Genomic DNA, 26,019 nt, shown 5'->3' with positions numbered 1-26,019 from the left:
TCAAACTGCGGCCCTCCAGCTGTTACAAAACTACAACTCCCAGGATGCCCGAACAGCCTACAGGTATCAGCCTACAGCAGGGCATTGTGAGAGTTGTAGTTTTACAACAGCTGGAGGGCCGCAGTTTGAGGCTGTCTGATTTAGACAATGCTCATTGATACCGTATCAGGGGGCAACTACTGATTTCAATAGTCACCAACAGTCTTGATATTGTGGCTCTTGCTAATAGAAGGTGAATATGATCGGGGACCTTACTCTGTTAGCCCACCATGAAGAAAAAAGATTGAACATTTGAACATCCAAATTATTGAAAAAAAGACCCTTTTCTAAATTGTGTCCATATCATTCAGATATACAATCAATATTCTTCTAAGACATTTTTTTTGCTCTCTACAACAGTAATAATCACATTTTACTCAAGAACATTTATTTTATTTAAATATTCTTGTATAACAAGAACCTGTGGACCCAATTGCAAAATAGACAGTTGGAGAATAACTTTTATTTGCGTTTCTCTCCTGTAGGTAAAACTGCCATGCAATCATTTGAAGACAAGTAACCTGTGAAGAATCTCCGTCATACATCCATTCTGCCATGTTTCGTGGCTGTTATTATAAGTCGTGTTTGTCTTCATGAAGATTCCTAATCTTGGTAATGTGATGAATAAATTTGAGGTCCTTGGAGTTGTAGGTGAAGGTAAGTGTCATCACTTCTTTACAATTTCAAGAATCAAATGATAAAACCTGTAAAAGTGTTAATGGATGACTATATCTGAAAATAAATGTGCTTTGGTTTCTTTCTTTAAAAATATTTGGTGCTTTCTTTAAAAATATGTGTGCGCTTTAACAAGATTGTGAGTGAAATGTATAAATTGAAATGTGAAGTCTGAAATCTACCTCTAGCACGTTTTCTGTAGACAGCACTTTACAGAGAAACACCATCCTGGACACTTAAGAGAACAGAATAAAACTTCATATTCACACTACTCCTGAAAACAGCTCCACAAATGGTATATTTGTACTACCCAGCCCCTTCCTGGTACTGTCAGCAGTTTAGCATGGTCATAACTGCTGACAGGTTCCCTTTAAGTACTTTAAAAGCCAGTCTTTGTAATCTCTTTTTAGATTAAAAGATACAAGGCTACAAATTTACTGTTACACCAGGCAAAAGCCCTGCAGGGGGACCTGCAATGATAGGTATTGTAATGATACCTTTCACCTACTGATCAGTTGCTTCATTCTGGATAAAGACTGCTGTGCTCCCTTGCTCCTTCTGCTTCCTCTGCTAGTCCTTTCCTTCTTGATTGTAAGGGCCAGGTGCAAAATACTAGTATTTACTACAATGCACTTCAGGAGTGCTGACAGGTCCTCTCTACAAGATGCACATTATGAGGGTTAAGTTAGAGGAGTAGGTAAATGCATTTGGGTATCTCCTAACACAGAGAATCTTGATTTTGACAGAATCAAAAGGGTTTTCCAATCTTTAAACAATTTGTGTAAAAGGTTTACATGCAGTATAACATATCATTATGTAGCATCTATAGCTGAAATGCCTTTTTAAGACTCATGGGCAGCCATAAGACATAACCCTGGTATTTATCTCATGCTCGTGTGATATCCAGTATTCTGAACTTCTGGTTTTCACGCCTCTCCCAATAGTATGGATGTCATCATATGTCTCCATATCTTTATTGATCCCTGGTCTCCCCTCCCAGATTCCTTAGGGAACTATTTCACATGCTGGACAGCAGATAATGAGTCAATGAACACAAGAATAGCAGAGAATACAGGGAGCAATTACAGCACCTTCTTACACCTTGTGATAGAGGGGAATGCAGACAGATGTGATATCCCCCATGCCAGTTTTCTGGTGTAAAAATTCGCAAACCCGTTGCGCCAAAATCTAGGTGCAAGTGGCATTTCTACACCACCCTTGCCACTTTCCAAAAATAAGGGGAGTGGTGTGGGTGGGGCAAGCAGGCAATCATGATTGAAATGTATGCCAGTTATAAGCTGGCATAGATTTCAGTTTAGATGCCCTAACTGCCAGAGGATATGCCTAATTTATGATGAGATTTGTGACACATCATAAGTTAAGTGCATCTTCCTGTGGCACAGGGGATAACAAAGACCTCCGTAAAAAAAGCCGTTCTTTGATAAATTCCTCCCAATGTCTGTGATAAGGAGGGGAATAATGGTAACTGTAGTCCTATCCACAGCAAGCTCTGACAGCATCAAAACAAAGGTGCTGAATAGTGCTGAGCAAACCAATTCAAATAGAAAATAATTACTTCTGATCTATGATGACATGATCTGGGGAGCATTCTGGTGTCATAGGCATGGAAAACTATGTATAGTATAACTAGTTCTCTTTCTTTATCTTTAGGTGCCTATGGAGTGGTGCTTAAATGTCGACACAAGGTAAGAACAATTGCTTGCACTTGTTCCATTTTAATTTACATTCCTTCTTTTTTGTATTGATATTTTGGTGCAGATGTTGATTTAGAAAAGGTATGAGCTCTCCTTATGGAGACCAGTTGTGTATGGAGATTAAATGGTAATTCACCATGGGTAAATAATGTGCAAAGAGGTATCTCTTAGAGAAAGAGAGTCACCTTGAGTTCTCCTTCTCTGGGAGACACATATTTGTGTATTATGCAGCCATAATGGAAATCTTAGGAATTGGAAACAAAATAGGAATCATAAACTGCTATAGGAATACTATAGCATATTCACTATCTCCAGGCTGGAGTAAAACTCACTAAATTGCCAGGGTCTCAAAAATGTGATGGTTACTATTTTAATGTAGGATGTATGGCTGTCACAGCTGAGATGACATTGTTTTATTGTTTAAACCCACATTGTTTATAGCGAGTTGTGTCTTCCCTATATGCGTTAGTCCATGTTCTCCATTACAGTCGTTCACAAACATTTAACCTCTTAAATTCAACCGTCGTAAATTTCGGGTGGAAGTACGCCTGCTCAAAATCTGAGTGAACACCATAGAGCAGACACCCAAAGGCAATAGAAAAATAAAATGGAAAAATAAAAAAGTTATGGCTGTGGGAAGGCAGGGAGTAAAAATGAAAATAAAAAAACAAAAATTGGTCCGGTGCTTTAGGGGGGTTAATAACACTGAGCAGAGATAGAATGATCTTCCTGAAACACTCTTTCAAAGAACAATCTTTTCTCCACAGACAATCCTTCTGTGAACTAAATATCTTTTTTCCAACTACTGGATGATAATTTCAAACAGTGTCAGCTTCTTTTCAGACAATGATGGTTGGTTAAAGGAGTTCTCCAGGAATTAAAAAAATGAAAATACTTAAATATTATTTTATAATAAATACTGTATATTCACAAATACCTTTCATTACTTAAAATGGCTTGTTTTGTCTAGGGAGCAATCATTAGGAGAAATAAAATGGTCGCTGTCCTATCAGTACACACAAAACCTGTCCTCATCACACAGGAGGACAAGTTACTTCACCACAATGAGCCATAGTGCTGCCTCATCCTCCTCTCTTTACCTCAGTGTTCTAAAGTAACTTGTCTTCATGTATGATCAGGACAGGTTTTGTATGAACTAATGGGACAGTGGCCATTTTGTTTTCCCTGATGATTGCCCCCCAGACAAAACTAGCCATTATAACTAATGAAAGGTATTTGAGAATATATCTATAATAAAGTAATATTTAAGTATTTTCATTTTCTTAATTCCCGGAGAACCCCTTTAAACTGATCGCTCATAGTTAAATTTTACCTGGCAAATGAATGTTTTGGTTGAAGCCTTCCATTTTGATCAACCTTAGACTAGTGGGTATTTTTAAACCTTTCTCCTAGAGTTCAGGAGTTGTAGTGCAAGGTAGCAAAAGAAATGATAGACTTGTGTGACAATTTTGTGGGTTTTCTTGCCCAGTTCATGGACTGGCAGGCCAAAGCAAAAGAAGCAGTAGGTCCATAAGACAGAGTATGCACTTAGCCACTCCAGTCATTTCTATGGGAGTTTCAGAGATAGCGCTCGGCTATCTCTGGAACTCCCATAGAAATTAATGGAGTGGCTGCACACATGCCTGACTGGCTGCTCCATTCCTTTCCGCGGGATACTGGTTCCCTGTTATCGTGATTGGTGAGGTCCCAGCAGTAGAACCCCACCGATCTAATGGTTATCCTCTATCCTGACGATAGGTGGTGACTTTACATAATGGGAATACCCCTTTAAGCATTGTTTTTATATGACATTGCATTTTGTATAGTTTCAAAGTGCGTGACAGGCAAAGTTATAGGATTTACAGTGTATGAGACATAGGAATAAGTAGTGATATAAAAAAGTACTGGTCAAATGTGGAGACAATTCTGGTGAGCATTTCATCAAACTAGTCATATGAAAAGTAAAGTAGAGAAAACTGAAAAGGGTTGGAAGAATCAAGTCTGCATAGTGATCTCTTGAAACTTCTAATGGGTTCCCCGTGAGAGGGCATTAAGCTTTTCTGTGTGTGCATTGTCTAGCATCTTGCACTCAAAAGTACAAAATTGTACTGACTAAATGCCCTGCATTGAAAGGATTTCCGGTGATCTTTTTCTCTTCATGGTAATGGACATGGGCTAAGGGAAGCAGCATTTATAGTGCAATTTTCTTTAGAGAAGTGGCTTTATTTGTAGCATACATGTAGGGTTTGAAAGCTCTATGGATTTATGGTGTTACTGTGCTCCAATGGACATGTGGTATACTGGAACACCTATACTGTGCTGTGTACTATTTCCTAGGCTTGACGTATATGAGTAGCATGTGGTTTACCCTTGGTTGCTCTTTAATAGCCTATGTGCTGTCACCGATCTTCCCATCTTCTCAACTATTGACCTGTACCACGTCAGTTTAGATGATATCTGTTCCAGTCCACTTCTGTGCCATTCTAATCTTTAGATTTGCAGAGGAGAATGTTCAGAGTTGTAGTCTGTGACTCTATTATTGTGATAATTTGTAAATTAATATACAGTGCTGTGCAAAGGTTTTAGATGCGGAAAAATGCTGAAAAGTAAGAACAATGCTTTCCAACATAGATGTGTAAACAGTTTATTTTGATCAATTAACAAAATGCAAACTGAATGCAAAAGAATAAATCTATATCAGATCGGTATTTGGTGTGACCACCCTTTGTCTTCAAAACAGTATCAGTTCTTCTAGGTACACTTCAGACAGTTTTTGAAGGAACTCAGCAGGGAGGTTGTTCCAAACATCTTGGAGAACTTACCACAGTTCTTCTATGGATGTAGGCTTGCTCAGATCCTTCTGTCTCTTCATGTAATCCCAGACACGCTCGATGATGTTGAGATCAGTGCTCTATGGGGACCATAACATCATTAGGGATGAGCGAATTTCATGTCATCGTTTGGTAGTGAAAGCAGAATGGCGTTATGGATTCCGTTACCATGGACATTACGCAATTCTACGACGGAATGCAATTAGGAATGCCTTTAGAGGCATTCCGTTATTCATTCCGTCATAATAGAAGTCTATGGCCTGCATAACGGATCCGTCCTGTTTCCATTTTGCAGGGGAGTCCTCTCCTGCATAACGGAAGCGGGACGGATCCGTTATGCAGGCCACAGACTTCTATTATGACCGAATGAATAACGGAATGCCTCTAAAGGCATTCCTAATTGCATTCCGTCGTAGAATTGCGTTATGGTCCGTAGTAATAGAATCCATAACGTAATTCTGCTTTTACCACCAAACAAAGCGTGAACGAATTTCAAAATATGAAATTCACTCATCTCTAGTCATCATCTTAGGACTCCATGTTCTTCTTTACATTGAAGATAGTTCTTAATGACATTGGCTGTATGTTTGGGGTCATTGTCCTGCTGCAGAATAAATGTATATTTGAACTATCAACACTTCCGATTTTGAAAGCATGCTTACTTTTCCCCACACCTGCCTAAAATGTTTGCACAGTATTGTAGGTGATTGTACTGCTCATTGAGCACCCAATTGCTGAAGTGAGACAATCCCTTTAAATAGTTGCCAAAACGAACTCTTGCTCTGTTCATTGTGGACCAAGATGTCCCACGTACCCGATTCTGTTCTCACAAGTGGATGAGTGAAGGTGACAGGTGCACTTTATATCGTATTTGTTGCAATGTGGGCCTTCAGCAAGTCAATGCAAATGTAACCTTTTCTGAGTGAAGATTGGTGTCTACATAGGCTGAAAATCACTCATTTTCAGCAACCAAATGTAAACGGCATGCAGGAATTCAATCAGAGCTTTCTCCTACATCTGTTATTTTGATCTTGAAGGATGCCGTAGTCTGGAAGAAAAAAAAAACGAAATGCCAACTTCACTGTACAGGGATGATTTCATTTAAGCAAATATAAAATAATGTGACGCACTGGATGAACCTGAGATCAAATGAGGTGCTCTCAGTAGAGTAGATTCACCCAATCTATTCAATGGAATCATAATAAACATCAACAAATACACTGGGCACTCTAGGATATTGCAACCAATATTGGATTTATTAAATAATACTATGTGCTACCATATGATGAAGGGTGTTAGGCACAATAAAAAATCGAAGGAGGAATCAAAAACTTACACAATCGTAACAATAAAATCGCTAAATATTCAATAAAAAAATCGTTAAATAAAGTCGCTAGTTGTAATGCCTATATAAATATTCGAACTAAATCAGCATTCAATAGCAATACTACTAACTTCTTGGTAGTCAGTAGGCCGGGTGGGCGCTCGTAGCGTAGCTCACTACGTCACGCGCCTGCTCCACCTACTTTATGAATGAAGCAGGCATCGGGCCCCGTTGCCATTACAGAAACAGATGCCAGCCCCCATTCACTACACAGGGACACTGTTATGGGGGGGATCTGTGGATGACACATAAGATAAGATGCTATATATGTGTCATCTACAGATGCCCCCACAATGATCCCCCATAACAGTGCCATCCACAGCTGCCCCATAACAGTGCCATCCACAGCTGCCCCCATAACAGTGCCATCCACAGATGCCCCCATAACAGTGCCATCCACAGATGCCCCCATAACAGTGCCATCCACAGATGCCCCCATAATAGTGTCATCCACAGACCACCATTAGTTCAAAAGCACACCTTTTGGTTCAAAATCTATTTTTTCTTATTTTCCTCCTCAAAAACCTAGGTGCGTCTTATGGGCAGGTTCGTCTTATAGGGCGAAAAATACGGTAATTAATTATAACTTTTTGTGAATTGGGACATTTAAACTTGCTTTTTTTATTTATTCCAATTTAAATCTAGTAGGAGTCGGAGTCGTTTCATTTTTTGCCGACTACGACTCCAGGTACCCAAAATTGCCTCCGACTCCTCGACTCCGACTCCACAGCCCTGCAAAAATGGATTCGTTACCACGAAAGGCGTGGAAATTCAGCTTTCTGACTAATCAAATTTTTCCTGAAATTTGGATCGAAGTCCACGTTAACTTCTTATGTACCAAAATTTATCTCTATGCAACAGGTGTATATATGCAGAGATAGGTCACACCTCCAATAATTGTATTTACCACATGTGGACTGAGTATATTTTAAAATATAACTTTTACTCTAATATCACTAAAAACATTGGTGGTTATAGTGGGACATAGACGTAATACATACACACATATATACACATATATTTCCACTATCCCGATTCGTCTATAAGATGTAAGATAATGGGTGGATCTTACCCCGTCCTGTAGACGTATGACTCACTCGGTAGTGGATGGCGTGGTACTCTTGTGTGGTACGGGCACAGGTGGCCGAGATGCTTCAGGTAATACGGCAATCTGGCCAAATTGCTTCAGATGATATGGCAATTACATTCTCCTATAATGCCCTGGTCTAGAGCCCTCCCTATATGGATGGTTAGGGGCTATACTCATAGACCTGCCTCAGCGACACGGAGTACCCGCCCCGACAGGGGCGACCCCATACGGAACCTGTCCCTAGATGGGGCCTATTCCCTGTAATTCCCTCAGTATATTACCCTACATGCCATGTTTCGTTTCAATAACGATGAAAACTCAACAGGGGCTTACTGAAGTCAGAGGGTTTCTAAAAGATAAAGTAAACGTGCAAAAAATCACAGTCACTAAATGTGCTTCAATTCCATACATATCCGTATAGCATTCATAAAGTATATGTTTCTAACTTACTGCTTCAGTAAACATATACTTTATGAATGCTATACGGATATGTATGGAATTGAAGCACATTTAGTGACTGTGATTTTTTGCACGTTTACTTTATCTTTTAGAAACCCTCTGACTTCAGTAAGCCCCTGATGAGTTTTCATCGTTATTGAAACGAAACATGGCATGTAGGGTAATATACTGAGGGAATTACAGGGAATAGGCCCCATCTAGGGACAGGTTCCGTATGGGGTCGCCCCTGTCGGGGCGGGTACTCCGTGTCGCTGAGGCAGGTCTATGAGTATAGCCCCTAACCATCCATATAGGGAGGGCTCTAGACCAGGGCATTATAGGAGAATGTAATTGCCATATCATCTGAAGCAATTTGGCCAGATTGCCGTATTACCTGAAGCATCTCGGCCACCTGTGCCCGTACCACACAAGAGTACCACGCCATCCACTACCGAGTGAGTCATACGTCTACAGGACGGGGTAAGATCCACCCATTATCTTACATCTTATAGACGAATCGGGATAGTGGAAATATATGTGTATATATGTGTGTATGTATTACGTCTATGTCCCACTATAACCACCAATGTTTTTAGTGATATTAGAGTAAAAGTTATATTCCACGTTAACTTCGATTCGCTGAACACTAATGCTCATCAATACATAGGACTAATTTGTAGCAATAATATAACAACATCTATTCTTGACTTATAATTTCTAATTTGTTAAAGGGAGTCTGTCATCACAGTTTCACCTTTTTAACCCTTCCCATAGCTTTCTAGCAGCATTACAGTTGATAAAAACGTTCACGACGGACTCAGCACGCAGGCGCGGAATCTCAGCGAGAGAAGAAGTAAGAAGATGGGCAGGCAGAGGGAAAGACTGGGCGGGGGGAAGCGATGATAAGGCAGAGCTGCCTGGGCACCTACGAGGTTGACGTCGCCCCTGGGCACTTGCGAGCCCTCATTTGCATATGCTACTAAGATGATTTTTGCCAGTTTTATAAGTCCACGATTGCTTATAAAGGTAACGTTTTTATAAACTGTAATGCTGCTAGAAAGCTATGGGAAGGGTTAAAAAGGTGAAACTGTGATGACAGACTCCCTTTAACTTTCCTTTATTCCTGGCAATTTTGACAAATGTCAAGTATTAACTGAAAGACAGGAAGTTTTTGTTGTATGTTTTTGCCTTCTTGCTGTATTTGCGCTTCTGATTAGGCTGTGTAACACGGGGTTAATGATTTACAAGTCCTCTGGCTAATTTCGTTCTACCCACACGCCTCTGCAGGTCTTATGTGGAGTGAAACACATGCAGTAACCTGTGAATATTTCATGAAGGTAATCAATGGGGGTGTAGAGAACGTTTGTTAATAGCACGGTCTTAATATTGACACTACACGCAATGCCGGGAGCCTTCCTGCTGAGACAGCAACATGTGTGTACATCTATAGCGCTGCCTAGCTTCTGTGACCTGGACTGTTCTTCAAGGAGAACTGCGCAATAGCAATCCGCTCATTGACCACAGAAGAATATACATAAAGGGTCGCACTGTCCCACTAAACTGCAAGAGGGTCCTCCGGTGGGCCCAAGCTCTGACGCCGTTTCCTTTTTCATATATTTCATGTAACATTGAAGGGGGTTTGGAACCATTTATATCATATGCTGGTTGCAGAGAATAGCGGGTTCTGCCGACACACTAATGTATGTGAGGAGCTTCTGACTTTTCCCCGACATGATGTTGGGGGAGATAAGGAGCGGACGAAAATATTCAGATCCTTTTGGTCTTTGGGGACATAAGCTTTCGCCAGAACTGTTTGGCAGCTGCTTTCTCTTCCCATAGCATACACAGACACGTTCAGCCGAGCCGAGTCGAACATGTATATGTATGGGAGAGACGGGAGAGATATCTGTCAGCTGAGTGATCGTTTGGCTAGCAGCTATTGAATGTGTATGGAGCTTAAAGTGTAATATTTTATTTTTATTTGCCAGTGTATTAGAGCTAGGCATGTATACCTGAGTTAGTCTGTCAAGGATTGTCAAAAGATCAGCTTTCATTAATGTCCCCTGTCCCTTTCCAATGGTCCCTTACAAGACTGTTGTTATGGCTTGTCTGTCTCTAGCTCATTGTAAACAGAAGACAGAGGGGCGTTGCATTCCTGCATTAGGCTTACACTTACAGATTTGTAACTATGAAACTGGCTGACCTGTTACTTGTGCACTTGGCAGCTGAAGACATCTGTGTTGGTCCCTTGTTCATATATGCCCGCATTGCTGAGAAGGTGTTTTATTATATGCTGGGTATCCATAAAGAGGACCTTTCATCGATCCTGAATTGTGAACTAAGTATCATGACATATACAGCGGCGTCCAGGGATCTCACTGCACTTACTATTATCCCTGGGCGCCGCTCCGTTCTCCCGTTATGTCCTCCGGTATGTTCGGGGACTTGGTTATAGTAGGCGGAGTCTGCCCTTGTTCAGCGGGCGTCTCCTTCTCCTAGGCTGTAGCGCTGGCCAATCGCAGCGCAGAGCTCACAGCCTGGGAGGTTTTTTTCTCCCAGGCTGTGAGCTCTGCGCTGCGATTGGCCAGCGCTACAGCCTAGGAGAAGGAGACGCCTGAAGAACAAGGGCAGACTCCGCCTACTATAACCAAGTCCCCGAACATACCGGAGGACATAACGGGAGAACGGAGCGGCGCCCAGGGATAATAATAAGTGCAGTGAGATCCCTGGGCGCTGCTGTATATGTCATGATACTTAGTTCACAATGTTTGGACCGATGAAAGGTCCTCTTTAAGGATACCCAGCATTATCGCTTTCCATTGCTCTGCTCCGTTAGAGATGCAGCTTTTTTTCTTGACTTTTTGCATTACTTTTTTGTCCAGTCTTTTTGCCAGAATCTGTGACAAAAGCCACAAATGGAGTGGACTTGCAGATGTGAACAAGTCCTAAGATATATCTTCATACAGACCAGCCAAGAAACGTCTGACTTATCAGTCGTGCATCAGTTTGGTCAGATAGTGTGCTGTTGTAGATTTTCAGGCACGTTCCTTCATTTTTCTCTGAATCTGTTTCTATAGTAACTGTCGGGGATTGCCACGTTTAATGTTGCTAAATGTTTTCATGCAATTAAACTGCATTATTCTTGCCTAAAGAAGTAAAATACCGAAGAATAGATTTCAAGTTCTATTTTAGCTCAAAAATTGAAAGGGCTTCTCCCATTGAAAGGATTGGGCACGCTAAATGACGTACTTCTGGAAGTATGTTACCCGTGGATATGCCATAAATGTCCAGATGGGAATATCCCTTTACCTACTGTTAATGTGGTTGGCGATGCTTTCTTAAAGGGGTTACCCCATGAGTAATGTAACAAAAAATGGGTAGAACATGACCGTCTCTTTCTAACAAACGTAGAACCAGCCCTGTACCTCACATGGATCCAGAGATCTGCCCATTCATTGCTGCAATTGCTCTTCAACATTTATTGCCAGCTGGCAGCTCAGGGGGGCGTGTACTTTTTAAGGGAGCGTGTCCTTTCTGCCGCAGCTGGTGGTAGTTGAAGGATGGAACTGAGCATGTGCATCAACCTCAATGAGCAGGACAGAGAATTTAGAAAAAGGGCAAACAGCAGGTGGCGCTATACAGATAGATTTCAGTGAATAACTCAGTGGCTAGACTACATTTTTTATTACATGCAATTACAAAAGTATTCAGATCCAGGTGCTGGTTTGAAAAATGTAGACTATGTTTTGTGGGACAACCCCTTTTAACTGTGTGCAGGCCTTTGTCTTTTGCTGATCCTTGGGGGTACCTCGTGATCGCACATTGATGGCATATCGTATTTAAAATCTGGTCACCAAATATGTGTTGTTTTTCTGCTGTGGTTGTATTGTAGACCTTGCTGTATATATTTTTGAGCATGTTGTAGGTCTGGCATTTTTGTGGTGTTCTTTCCCTTTTTACTGCATATAGTCATGACCTTGTGTGAACAATATCTAAAGGTTCAATTGTAATTGAGTTCCTTTGCCCTTAGTTTGCTCTTTTTCACTCTGTTTCCAGTCACTTTATTAATCTATTAATTAATCAATGAACTTGCAGGATAACAGGCCGAACTGGATGGACAGATGTCTTTTTTCGGCCTTATAATCTGTTACTATGTTATTAACCCAGCAGGTTGGAAACTGCTGCCACTGCTTTTCGCATACAATAATTCTCCAGTTACCTCCTTTGTTAACCCCAGCTTGCCTTTACAAATCCATTTTAAGCCGAGGCCTACCAGTTACTGTACAGTAAGTGCCATAAACCGGTCCTGTGCCTAAAATGAGAACAAGTGACACATTTTTATGTACATTCTGCGCTGCCATTAAAAATGGACATCATAGACTTCACCGGATGTCATGGTTCAGGGCATTAACTGTTAGCCGGAGATTAATTTTATTGTAAAATGCGGGTCTAGCTCTCAACTGAACTCAGTTTGACCTTGTATTACATGACAGCCCATTGATTTCAATGGTGTGTGTAGAAAATAACTACTTACCAGCAGCTTCTCTCCGCCATACCAGACGATTAAAAGAAATTCCACCAGCCAGAGCCACAGCAATCGGCCTGTCCTCATGTAGGTGCAGTGGCTTGGGAGTCTGTAACCTTTGCAGTGGTGCCGTTATATCAATTGCATATAGTAGCTAAGTATGTTCAGCAGATGATCCCAAGTCACTGAGATACAAACTTCTTGGTTACATATAGGTCAGTGTTCCTCAACTCCAGTCCTCAGGACCCACCTGCCGGTCATGTTTTCAGGGTTTGCTTAGTATTGGGCAGGTGATATAAGCAGTGTTCATGCATCAGGACTTACCTCAGGTATTCATTCTGTGGGATATTCTCAAATGATGACCGACAGGTGGGCCCTGAGGACTGGAGTTGAGGAACACTGATATAGGTGACAGATCGGGGAACAATCTTGCTGCATAATTGGAACTGTTATGGGTTTCACTCATGACCGTTCCAAGCAAGCTCTGCCTCTGATGCCACCAGATATAAGGTAGATATCCTACAAGTCAATGTTCGACCCTGTAAACAGGCCTAGGTCAGGATTCGGGGAATACAATATCTCCCTATGAAGAGTGCCTAAATGGAGGCCTCTCAACCAGTTAAGCTAGTACTCTCTGCTCTGAAATGATGAGGGGCAATTACCCCAAACAGCAGATGAGATGCTGGCTTATTTATTATCCAAGTCATGTCTCAAGGCCTGTTTAAAAGGTCAAACACTGACTCATAGGATAGCTGCTTTACCTCCGCTGGCATCAGAGGCAGAGCTTGCTAAGAGCAGACTTGTATACCACCAACTCCGGCCGTTTTAACACATTAGCAGGCCCAGTCCAAAGATCTCATGAGTGCCCCCCCCCCAATCTAACTGGTATAAGCACGGAATAGCGGCATAGACTACACTGTTCTATAGGTAAATAAACTCGGACCAAAGCCCAAAATATATACAGACACAAAACTTTTTTAAAAATATAGACCCCATGTACAATTTAAATAATGCGTTAAATTTATTTTAGCCTAAATTCACACAATCGTATTTTCGGTCCAAGTCGCACTTCGCACTTTCTGCGGATCGCACGCAGATCCTTTTGTTTCTATGGGGCAGTAAAAAATGCATCGTGCGTTGTCATCCGGTATGCTGTCCTCATCCATGCAGCAAACATTCTGGCCAACGGGACATTCGAATTACGAAGCAATAAACAATCCTTTTTTCGTAGTGGCATTTTCTTGTCCCTTGGCGTTTTGTTGTGCTTTTGGTGTGTTTTTTTTTCTTTTTTTTTTAGATATATTCCCATAGACTTCTCTCTAGGGAAAACAAAAGGTTGGAAATAAATATTGTGTGACTGAAAAACACCACCCCGAGAAAACATTAGTAAATAAATATCAGAATTTCATGGCGATTTCTTCAAGCCAGTAAAAAGGACATAAGTCCCAGATTTACCAGTAAATGGGTCTAAAAAGTGGTGTAAGTTGGTACAGCTAGGGCTCCTTCAGCTTTTCCATCTTGTTTAAAAAGGGGGTTGGGCTTAACAGAAAGTGGGTCTGGCTTTGCAGGAAAGGGGAGTGGCCTATGATTTTGCATTTTAACCCAACCTGATGTAAAATTCTAGCAAAAGTGTCTATCCCTGCACTACATTTAAAGGGGTTATCCCATCTTAGACAATGGGGGCATATCGCTAGGATATTGTCTGATAGGTGCGGGTCCCAGCGCTGGGACCCGCACCTACAAGTAGAACGGAGCGGAGAAAGTGGAGGAGGGCGCACTGCGCTGGCTCGGCTATTTCCGTTTGCCCCATAGAAATGAATGGGAGCGGCGGGGAGCTGCCATCTATAGGAGAACGGAGCCGGGAGAGTTGTGGCTGGAGGACCGGGGTCCGTCCACCACAAGGCGCAGCTCCCCGCCTCTCCCATTGAAGTAAATGGGAGCACACCGCGTATGCGTGGCCACCGCTCCCATTCATTTCTATGGGTCCAACGGAAATAGCCGAGCCAGCGCAGTGCGCCCTCCTCCACTTTCTCCGCTCCATTCTACTTGTAGGTGCGGGTCCCAGCGGTGGGACCCGCACCTATCAGACAATGGGGGGAATATCCTAGCGATATGCCCCCATTGTCTAAGATGGGATTTCCCCTTTAACATCCAGCCTTAGCCACTGGGATAAATCTGGTGCAGGTCTAGACAGCCTGGCTAAATTTGCGTCATCTATAGGATTAGTAAATATGGACCACTGTGTGGTAGCAGCTAGAGATGAGCGAATTTCATGTTATGAAATTCGTTCACGCTTCGTTTGGTGGTAAAAGGTGAATTGCGTTATGGATTCCATTACCACGGACCATAATGCAATTCTATGACGGAATGCCTTTAGAGGCATTCCATTATTCATTCCGTCGTAATAGAAATCTATGGCCTGCATAACGGATCTATACCGTTTCCATTATGCAGGAGAGGACTTCCCCCTCCGTTTTTCAGCCCATAGACTTCTATTATGATGGAATGAATAACAGAATGCCTCTGAAGGCATTCCGTTATGCATTCTGTCATAGAATTGCGTTCTGGTCCGTGGTAACGGAATCCATAATGCAATTCTGCCTTTACCACGAAACGAAGCGTGAACGAATTCCAAAATATGAAATTCACTCATCTCTAGTAGTAGCATTAGGGCTCGTTCACACGAACGTGTGCTGCCCGTTGCTGTATTGCGGACCGCATTTGCGGATCCGCAATATACGGGCACCGTTCCGTGTGCATTCCTCATCACGGATGCGGACCCATTCACTTCAATGAGTCCGCAGAACCGGAGATGCGGAACGTAAGCACGGAACGAAGCACTACGGAGTGCTTTCTGGGGTTCCGTTCCGTGCCTACGCACCGCAAAAAGATAGAACTTGCTCTATCTTTTTGCGGAACGGAGGGATCGCGGACCCATTCAAGTGAACGGGTCCACGATCCCCATGCGGCTGGGCCACGGTCGGTGCCCGTGCATTGCGGACCACAATTTGCGAGACTGTCGTATGAACGAGCCCTTATGGTCATTTTCATTGCTTTGTATTATTCTGTTAATGACTTATCCCAGCCTTCCTAATTGTTTTCCTTCTGTATTTTTCTTTGTGTCTCGAGCGTCAGTCTGTCAAAAGCTGAAATAATTACGGAAACCTATCCCTGTGATAAATGGCTGCAGCCCATTCATTTCCTACACACCCACATCCATTATACATTTTGCTTTAAGTAGGTAAATGCACACCAGACAATGGAAGGTTTAAGTGCACCTTGAATAATGGAATGGGAATTTTGCTACAGTTAGCCGACTACTGTATATGTTTTGTACCCAAAGACTCCAAATGTTAAAAAAGCCAATCAGACATTATAAAATGCAAGAGAAAAAAAACTGCAATAAAATAAAATGCTATTAGCTCTAGAACATGAAAATCCTGGTAAATGGTTCAGCAAGTTGAAGGTGACAGATTTTAGATTTTTTTTTAAACAAATTTTTATTGTTTTAAAATATCCGTATAATAGATAATTGTAAGCATAATACATCTTAGTAGAAGACTGTTTACATGTTTAGTTACAATCATTAGATCCGATGACAATTAATGTGTTGACACATTTTACAGATATTGTTTTTTATGTAGATCAAAACTTGAGTAACAAATTCGGGAACACAAGGGTAAAGAGCGTAACATATTAAGTAAATTGTCTATATGTTTTCCATAAAGACCAGATATGAAGGAAAGTGTTTCTGGATTTTAGTTCCCAATGGGAGAGTTCCTCAAGGCGGTCAAATTGATCAACCTTACCAATCCATTGATCGATAGTAGGTGAATCTGGAGAGCGCCAGTATGTAGGGATAAGAAGTCGGGCAGATTTTATCTACTGTGAAACCATTTAGTATACTTTTAAAACAGGTGATAGATTTATGTTGCTGAAGTATTTTGCTATAGTCACATGAGTAGTTTTTGATGTGGTTTTTTTGTTTTGTGTTTTTTTGCACATTTCTTTGTAAAAATTTGTTTTTTTTGTCAGTTTTAGAGATGAGAAAATAATTTCTTACAAATCATCCCATCAGCCAGAGTTCTAAGCTCCTCCTGCCTCCTGGTTTCACAGGGCCAGACATCTCAGCTTGCCCTGGCAATCTCGCATCTCCGGGTGGTAAAAGGCGCATCCACTGGGAAGTGTAGTGGCGCATGCACAGTAGTGGAAGCAGAGCTGAGATGTCCGGCCCTCAGACAAGTGGCTTCTTTAGCTGCAGGGACAGGCCCTTGCAGGTGGAGAACTCTGGTTGATGAGATGAATCCGGCTTCTGTCATGCCACACCAGCATTTTACTGGACAAAAGTTATTTTGTGAGCTATTTTTAATGGAATCTGCCACAGAGGCTTCAGCACAGGTGTGAACGAAACCCAACCCACAGAAACTTCCATACAATTGTGTTATTATATTCAGGAGCATATCCTATTGTTTCGCTGCAATTTCTGGATGATGACAAAAGGATTTAGCTGTCACTTGTCTGTGCTTGTGGCCTCTGGCAATTTTTTACTAGTTACTAGTTAAGAGATAGTTAGCAGAATGCTGACATTACACGTTATTCAGATTTGGGTTCGGAAACAGGAAGTTTCTGATTTGTGTGCAGTAATACAGATACACGGAAAGGCTAAACTCATGAGGTATTTCCTGTAAATAGTTATACAGTACGTCAGATGCTGATCTGTATCCCTTTATTATGTATTTGACCGGTCTCTTAGACTTATGGCTTATGCATACAAGCGAGTTTCAGGCGCGGGTGTCAGATGTTTTAAATGGACAGCAACCACGTTGAAAACTGACCCATTAAGTCAGTGGGGGTAATTTATCAATAATGGCGTAATTTGCTGCAAAAACATACTAACGTTACAAATCAAAAGTTGTGATTCGTTTCACCGCCAGGGGCATTGCTAGGGCCTAAAAAGATCCGGGGCCCAAGCCCCAATGAATATGGCCCAGTTCTCTAAGGCGCCCCCCCACACACCGCATTTTGCTGTACTTGCTATACAGCAGGACATACCTGTCGCATCCAGTGCCTCCGAGGTGACGTCTCCTTCGATGTAGATATCCGTCATCATCTTCTCCAATTGGTCCGTACAACTTCTCTCAGCCGCCTCGTCTCTTCAGAGTGTGACACACAGACATCTTAGCTTCCTCACATTTCTATTATCATCCCCCAACCTGGAGCCCTCAGTGTTATCCTGCTGCTCGCTGTGCTCCCCAATACCCCAAATACTATCCTGAAGAAAAATGAGTGCCCCCCAAAGTAATAGTGCTCCTCATAGTCCCACCAATAGTAATTCCCTTCTAGAATGCCCTCATTATTAATACTGTCCCCTACAGTGCCCCCAACAGTGATAATGCTCCCCAAGAATGCCCCCATTAGTAATACTGCCCCCTACAGTGTCCTCAACCGTGATAACGCTCCCCAAGAGTGCCCCAATTAGTAGAAGAGCCCTCCAGTATTAATAATATCCTCACAGAGCCCTCAGTAGAAATAAGGCCCCCCTATAGTTCCCCCAGTGGTAATAAAGCTCTCTACAGAGCCCTCAGTAGTAATAAGCCCCCCATAGTGCTCTTAGTAGAAATGAGGCAGATCTATAAGTCCCTCCTATAGAGCCCCCAGTAGTAATAAGAACGCCTATAATGTCCCCTGGATTTATAATACCCCTACAGTGCCCACAGTATTTATACTGCCCCCTACTGTTATAATGCTCACCTTAAAGTGCGCCCAGTATTTAAAATGCCCCCAGAAGTGCCCCCTGTAGTTATATTCCTCCCTCCACCATACAGTCCCAAGTAAATAACATTGCACCATCTCTCCTGCCCCCTCCAAAATACAGTCCTATGTAAATAACATTTCTCTCCTCCCTTCAGCCCTTCTAATATATAGTCCCATGTAAATAACACTATTTCCCTCCCTCCACCATAGAGTCCCATGTAAATGACATCACACCATTTCTCCAGCCCCCTTCAATATACAGTCCCATGTAAATAATATCCCTCTCTATCTACATCACCCCCTTCCCAGCCGCCTCCAACGTGCAATCCCATGTAAACATCACCCCCTCAACATTCAGTCTCATGTAAATAACAGGAAAACTATGAGGGGCAGTATACTCAATAAAACTTCACTTTTAATAACGTATAGGAGATAAAAAGACGGCCCCTACAGACATACAACGAGTAAGACCTGCAAACACTCAGCCTAGTGGGGTGAGTGAGCATAGACAATTACATAACAAACAGGGATGTAGGTGGTGGACTGGACCAAATGTATTGAGAGGCGGGCGAGACTGTGTTAGAGGGTCTAACCAACTGGCCCTAGCACAGGGAAAAAGAAAAAATCCCGTCCAATGGAACCACACACATTAGAGAATGATGTAGAGATGTTACCCCACAAAAATACCACTAAAGGGGATAACGTGGGGATATACTCAAGATATACTCAAGGGACACTTGAGTATATCCCCACGTTATCCCCTTTAGCGGTATTTTTGTGGGGTAACATCTCTACATCATTCTCTTATGTGTGTGGTTCCATTGGACGGGATTTTTTCTTTTTCCCTGTGCTAGGGCCTTACTAGGGTCACCTATACAGGAAGAGAGTTCCAGTCTGGGCCACCCCTTGCGGGGCTTTTTGGATCCCGTCCCTTGGACACACCCTGTAGGGCGGACTAGGACAAGCAGGGAGGCAATAGGGCCAGTTGGTTAGACCCTCTAACACAGTCTCGCCCGCCTCTCCATACATTTGGTCCAGTTCACCACCTACATCCCTGTTTGTTATGTAATTGTCTATGCTCACTCATCCCACTAGGCTGAGTGTTTGCAGGTCTTACTCGTTGTATGTCTGTAGGGGACGTCTTTTTATCTCCTACACGTTATTAAAAGTAGGGATCGACCGATTATCGGTTTGGCCGATATTATCGGCCGATATTGAGGATTTTGAACGTTATCGGTATCGGCATCTATTTTGCCGATATACCGATAACATATTGGGAACACAGAACGCGCTGCTCTCAGCGCTCTCCGTGTTCCCTCCGCAGCACAGGGGAGAAGAAAGCAGTGTCTCCCTCCCCCTGTGCTGCTGCTGCCGCTGCCGCCAATGAGAGGAGAGAACATAAGAGGAGGGGAGGGGCTGTGGCCACCGCTCCACCAATGAAGATAAGCCTTTCATTCATTCATATACAGGAGGCGGGAGCTGGCTGCAGAATCACATAGCCGGCTCCCGACCTCTATGACAAGTAGCTGCGATCCGCGGTAGTTAACTCCTCAGTTGCCGCTGATCGCAGCTACCGCTCATAGAGGTCGGGAGCCGGCTATGTGATTCTGCAGCCAGCTCCCGCCTCCTGTATATGAATGATTGAGAGACTTATCTTCATTAGTGGCGCAGTGCGCCCCCCCCCAAGCCCCCCAGTATTAATCATTGGTGGCGCAGTGCGCCCCCCACCCCCATCCTAATCCCAATAGTAAAAACATTGGTGGCGCAGTGCGCCCCCCCTCCAGTATTACTCATTGGTGGCAGTGGCCACAGGATCCCCTCTCCCCTGCTCCTCCGATCGGAGCCCCAGCTGTGTAATCCTGGGGCTCCGATCGGTTACCATGGCAGCTAGGACGCTACCGAAGCCCTGACTGCCATGGTAAGCTCCATGATGCTGTGTGCACAAAGCACAGAGCAGCAGGGACAGTGTGAGCTGCTCCTATTCACCCTGATAGAGATCTATCAGGGGGAATAGGACAAGGGTTCTAGTCCCTAAGGGGGCTAAAAGTTAGTAAAAAAAATAAATATTAAGTATAAATGAAAAAGATTTAAAAAAAATATATATAATAATACACATTAACAATAAACATATTAATTTTCAGCAGATTTGTGTAGGAAATTTTTTTTTTCTCAAAAATGAAAATTCCCAGAATATCGGTATAAATTATCGGCTATCGGCCTGAAAGTTCACAAATTATCGGTATCGGTATCGGCCCTAAAAAATCAATATCGGTCGATCCCTAATTAAAAGTGAAGTTTTATTGAGTATACTGCCCCTCATAGTTTTTCTGGTTGTTAATTGAGCAGTATTCAGGGAGACACCATTGCCTCTCCTGACCGACCACCTTTAATCTTATCACCTTTCATGTAAATAACACCATCCCCCCCACCAACCACCTTCAACATACAGTCCCATGTAAATAAAATGGCCCCCTCAACATTCAGTCCCATGTTAATAACTTCACTCCCTCCTCCAGCCCCCTCCAACATACAGTCCCATGTAAATAACATCACTCCCTCCCACAGCCGCCATCAACATACAGTCTCATGTAAATAAGATCACTCCCTCCCCCAGCCCCCTCCAACATACAGTCCCATGTAAATAACATCACTCCCTTCAGCCCTAACATACAATCCCAGTTAAATAACCACAACTTCCAGCATTGCTCTGCCTCTCTATTCACTTACCTCTCCTCATGTAGCAGACATCAACACAACTTCTTCCCAGGACTTCTCCTCTTCCCAGGACTTCTCCTCTTCACTGCCGTCCTCTCTTGCACTGATCACATGATGGTGACATCATCCCTCTCAACCACTGCCTGTTTTACTGGTCACATGACCTGTGATGTCATCACAGGTCCTTCAGATCTTCCACTGCATTAGATTCAATTGTATTGCTGTCCTGAGGATGGCAATACAGTTGTATCTAGCTGGCAGGCAGGACATTCGAGGCCTGGGACAAAAAATCTGGGGCCCAGGCCCTGAATGTTTTAACCTAGCAGAGCCCCTGTTAACCGCATATATCAAAAGCCCCACACCGCTTATAAAATATGACTTATTAAACTATCACCCTGATTTTCCGCCTCTTTCTCTTTATTTGCGAAATTTTAACACCAGTAGCTCTAAAATGAGACTTTTTAAAACTGAAATGCGCCATTTCAGCCAACCCTGTCCGGACCACACTTCCGACTTTTAAAACATATATTTGTGACTTTTGCAGCATATTTGCGACCTTTCTAGTGGTAAATTGCGACTTTTATCTCAGACTCAGGATGTTTTTGTCATTTTTGAATGACAATTTACTGACAGAACCCTGCTGTTTAGCTCATTTATATCATCCTGTTTTTAATACTCACCTATCACTTGTTACCACAACAGTTTTTTTTTTCTTTTCATAAATGCGGCTTTTTGACAAAAAGTCTCATCTTTATGCCATAGATGCGACTTTTTACACAGAACACCACCACATAAGCTGCTTTATTGTCTGCAATAATTTGAGCCATAAATCAGGCTTAATATGCGCCAATTTGATAGCCCCACCCACTTAGACATTTATAACTTATTTCTGGTGTGATGCATTATTTATGGTGAAAATTGTGTTGAAAACAGTTAATATATTTGGTGCAAATCAAAACGCCATTCTTTTTGCTGTGTTTTACGCCATAATTCTGGTGCATCATGCTTAATAAATGTCCCCCAGTATGTTCTATATTTAGTGTTTTTCACACAAGAACTGTCAGTGGCGCTGGTTGCTGCGGCAACTGAGTGACGTCGGCGGCGCAACTGCAACAAGGTTGGTAAGTACATGTCATCTGTGCTACGTTCCCAAAAGCATGTAGGGCTTTTATCCGTGACAGATGCTCCCAAAATAGCTTTTCACAGTTGTACCACAAAATGTAGACTACGGTTTTCCCCCGGAGTGGCGGCCGAGCTTTATGCCCCAAATGTGGGCACTGAGCCTCTAATTCGTGCCCAGTCTGTTAGGCCCCTTTCACACGGGCGAGTATTCCGCGCGGATGCGATGCGTGAGTTGAACGCATTTCACCCGCACTGAATACCGACCCATTCATTTCTATGGGGCTGTTCACATGAGCGGTGATTTTCACGCATCACTTGTGCGTTGCGTGAAAATCGCAGCATGCTCTATATTCTGCGTTTTTCACGCAACGCAGGCCCCATAGAAGTGAATGGGGTTGCGTGAAAATCGCAAGCAGAGACTATCGGGATGGAGACCCGATCATTATTATTTTCCCTTATAACATGGTTATAAGGGAAAATAATAGCATTCTGAATACAGCCTCTATCGTAGGGACGGGCTGCACCTCAATGGGGAAGGAGCAGCTGTGTTGGGGAAGAAGATGGCTAGAAGGTTGGAGGAGTGTTTAAACTAGGGACTGGGGGGGAGGGTAATTACACTATAGAAGGGGAAGATAGTGCAGATAGAGACCGGGGGCAAGGTAGTGGGACTGGGGGAGAAATGGAAGGAGGGACAAGAACAGTTCAGAAGGAAAGGTGTAGGGTAAAAAATATACATAAACCTCTCATATGTATGTATACTAATGCCAGAAGTCTGACTAATAAAACTGGAGAACTGGAATTAGTGATGTGTGAGGAGGACTATGACATAGTGGGAATAACTGAGACATGGCTGGATGATAGCTATGACTGGGCAGTTAATGTACAAGGTTACAGTCGGTTCAGAAAGGATCGTCAAAACCGGAGAGGTGGAGGGGTCTGCCTTTATGTAAAATCTTGTCTAAAGCCCACACTCCGTGAAGATATAAGTGAGGGACATGAACATGTGGAGTCACTGTGGGTAGAGATACATGGAGCTAAAAACAACAATAAATTACTAATAGGAGTCTACTATAAACCACCTAATATACCAGAGTCCACAGAAAATCTACTACTAAACGAGATAGACAAGGCGGCAAATCATAATGAGGTGGTTATTATGGGGGACTTCAACTACCCAGATATAGACTGGGAAACTGAAACTTGTATATCTCATAAAGGAAACAGATTCTTGGCAATAACCAAAGACCATTATCTCTCCCAACTGGTTCAGGACCCGACTAGAGGGACGGCCATACTGGACTTAATATTAACCAATAGACCTGACAGAACAACAGACGTGCAGGTTGGGGGACACCTGGGAAATAGTGACCATAAAGTAATAACCTTCCAATTATCATTCAAAAGAGCGTTTCTACAGGGAGAAACAAAAATACCAAACTTCAAAAAAGCTAAATTTAGCCAACTAAGAGAGGCCATAGGCCTAACTAACTGGGACAAAGTCCTCAAAAATAAAAATACAGCCAAAAAATGGGATATCTTTAAAAACATCCTAAAATCTCATTGTGAGAGGTACATACCGTATGGGAATAAAAGGTTAAGGAACAAAAAGAAACCAATGTGGATAAACAGAACTGTAAAGAAAGCAATAAATGACAAAAAGAAAGCATATAAAACCCTAAAACAGGAGGGTAGCACGGAAGCACTGAAAAACTATAAGGAAAAAAACAGAACATGTAAAAAACAAATAAAAGCGGCCAAACTAGAGACCGAGAGATTAATTGCCAAACAGAGTAAAACTAACCCTAAAATGTTCTTCAATTATATAAATGTTAAAAAGTATAAATCTGAAGGTGTCGGCCCTTTAAAGAGTAATGAGGGGGGAGTCGCAGAGAGCGACGAGGAGAAAGCAAAGCTGTTAAATATTTTTTTCTCCAATGTATTCACTGAGGAAAATAAACTGTCAGATGAAATGCTGAATGCTGAAATAAATTCGCCATTAAAAGTGTCCTGTCTGACCCAGGAAGAAGTACAACAGCGACTTAAAAAAAATCAAAATAGACAAATCGCCAGGACCGGATGGCATACACCCCCGTATCCTAAGGGAATTAAGTAATGTCATAGCCAGACCCTTATTTCTGATATTTGCGGACTCTGTACTAACAGGGAATGTCCCACAGGATTGGCGCATGGCAAATGTGGTGCCAATATTCAAAAAGGGTCCAAAAACAGAGCCTGGAAACTATAGGCCGGTAAGTTTAACATCTGTTGTGGGTAAACTGTTTGAAGGTTTTCTGAGAGATGCTATGTTAGAGCATCTTATGGGAAATAAGCAAATAACGCCATATCAGCATGGCTTCGTGAGGGATCGGTCATGTCAAACTAATTTAATCAGTTTCTATGAGGAGGTAAGTACTAGACTTGACAGCGGCAAATCAATGGATGTCGTGTATCTGGACTTCTCCAAAGCATTTGACACTGTACCTCATAAAAGGTTAGTATATAAAATGAGAATGCTCGGACTCGGAGAAAACGTCTGTAAGTGGGTAAGTAACTGGCTCAATGATAGAAAGCAGAGGGTGGTTATTAACGGTACATACTCAGATTGGGTCACTGTCACTAGTGGAGTACCTCAGGGGTCAGTATTGGGCCCTATTCTCTTCAATATATTTATTAATGATCTTGTAGAAGGCTTGCATAGTAAAATATCAATTTTCGCAGATGACACTAAACTGTGTAAAGTAATTAACACTGAAGAGGACAGTATACTACTACAGAGGGATCTGGATAGATTGGAGGCTTGGGCAGATAAGTGGCAGATGAGGTTTAACACTGAGAAATGTAAAGTTATGCACATGGGAAGGAATAATGCAAGTCACCCGTACATACTAAATGGTAAAACACTCGGTAACACTGACATGGAAAAGGATCTAGGAATTTTAATAAACAGCAAACTAAGCTGCAAAAAACAGTGTCAGGCAGCGGCTGCCAAGGCCAATAAGATAATGGGTTGCATCAAAAGGGGCATAGATGCCCGTGATGAGAACATATTCCTACTACTTTACAAATCACTGGTCAGACCACACATGGAGTACTGTGTACAGTTCTGGGCTCCTGTAAACAAGGCAGACATAGCAGAGCTGGAGAGGGTCCAGAGGAGGGCAACTAAAGTAATAACTGGAATGGGGCAACTACAGTACCCTGAAAGATTATCAAAATTAGGGTTATTCACGTTAGAAAAAAGACGACTGAGGGGAGATCTAATTACTATGTATAAATATATCAGGGGGCAGTACAGAGATCTATCCCATCATCTATTTATCCCCAGGACTGTGACTGTGACGAGGGGACATCCTCTGCGTTTGGAGGAAAGAAGGTTTGTACACAAACATAGAAAAGGGTTCTTTACGGTAAGAGCAGTGAGACTATGGAACTCTCTGCCTGAGGAGGTGGTGATGGTGAGTACAATAAAGGAATTCAAGAGGGGCCTGGATGTATTTCTGGAGTGTAATAATATTACAGGCTATAGCTACTAGAGAGGGGTCGTTGATCCAGGGAGTTATTCTGATTGCCTGATTGGAGTCGGGAAGGAATTTTTTATTCCCCTAAAGTGAGGAAAATTGGCTTCTACCTCACAGGGTTTTTTTTGCCTTCCTCTGGATCAACTTGTAGGATGACAGGCCGAACTGGATGGACAAATGTCTTTTTTCGGCCTTATGTACTATGTTACTATG

The 26,019-nt window shown here is 42.5% G+C and overlaps 1 protein-coding gene across 5 annotated transcripts in view; it reads left to right on the top strand.

The window, feature by feature from the left end:
* Positions 1-26,019, top strand: part of CDKL5 (cyclin dependent kinase like 5) — a 398,517-nt gene that overhangs the window by 153,149 nt on the left and 219,349 nt on the right. For all 5 annotated transcript variants that reach the window (XM_040423700.1, XM_040423696.1, XM_040423698.1 and 2 more), the window contains exons 3-4: positions 525-696; positions 2,386-2,420. In XM_040423700.1, coding sequence (XP_040279634.1) covers positions 633-696; positions 2,386-2,420 — 99 coding nt within the window. In that variant the 5' untranslated portion in view covers positions 525-632. The remainder of the gene's footprint in view (positions 1-524; positions 697-2,385; positions 2,421-26,019) is intronic.

Source organism: Bufo bufo, chromosome 3 (genome assembly GCF_905171765.1).
Source record: "Bufo bufo chromosome 3, aBufBuf1.1, whole genome shotgun sequence".
NCBI classification, from domain to species: domain Eukaryota; kingdom Metazoa; phylum Chordata; class Amphibia; order Anura; family Bufonidae; genus Bufo; species Bufo bufo.
Note: the sequence above shows the minus strand (reverse complement) of the source record. Positions and strands in the feature narration are given on the sequence as shown.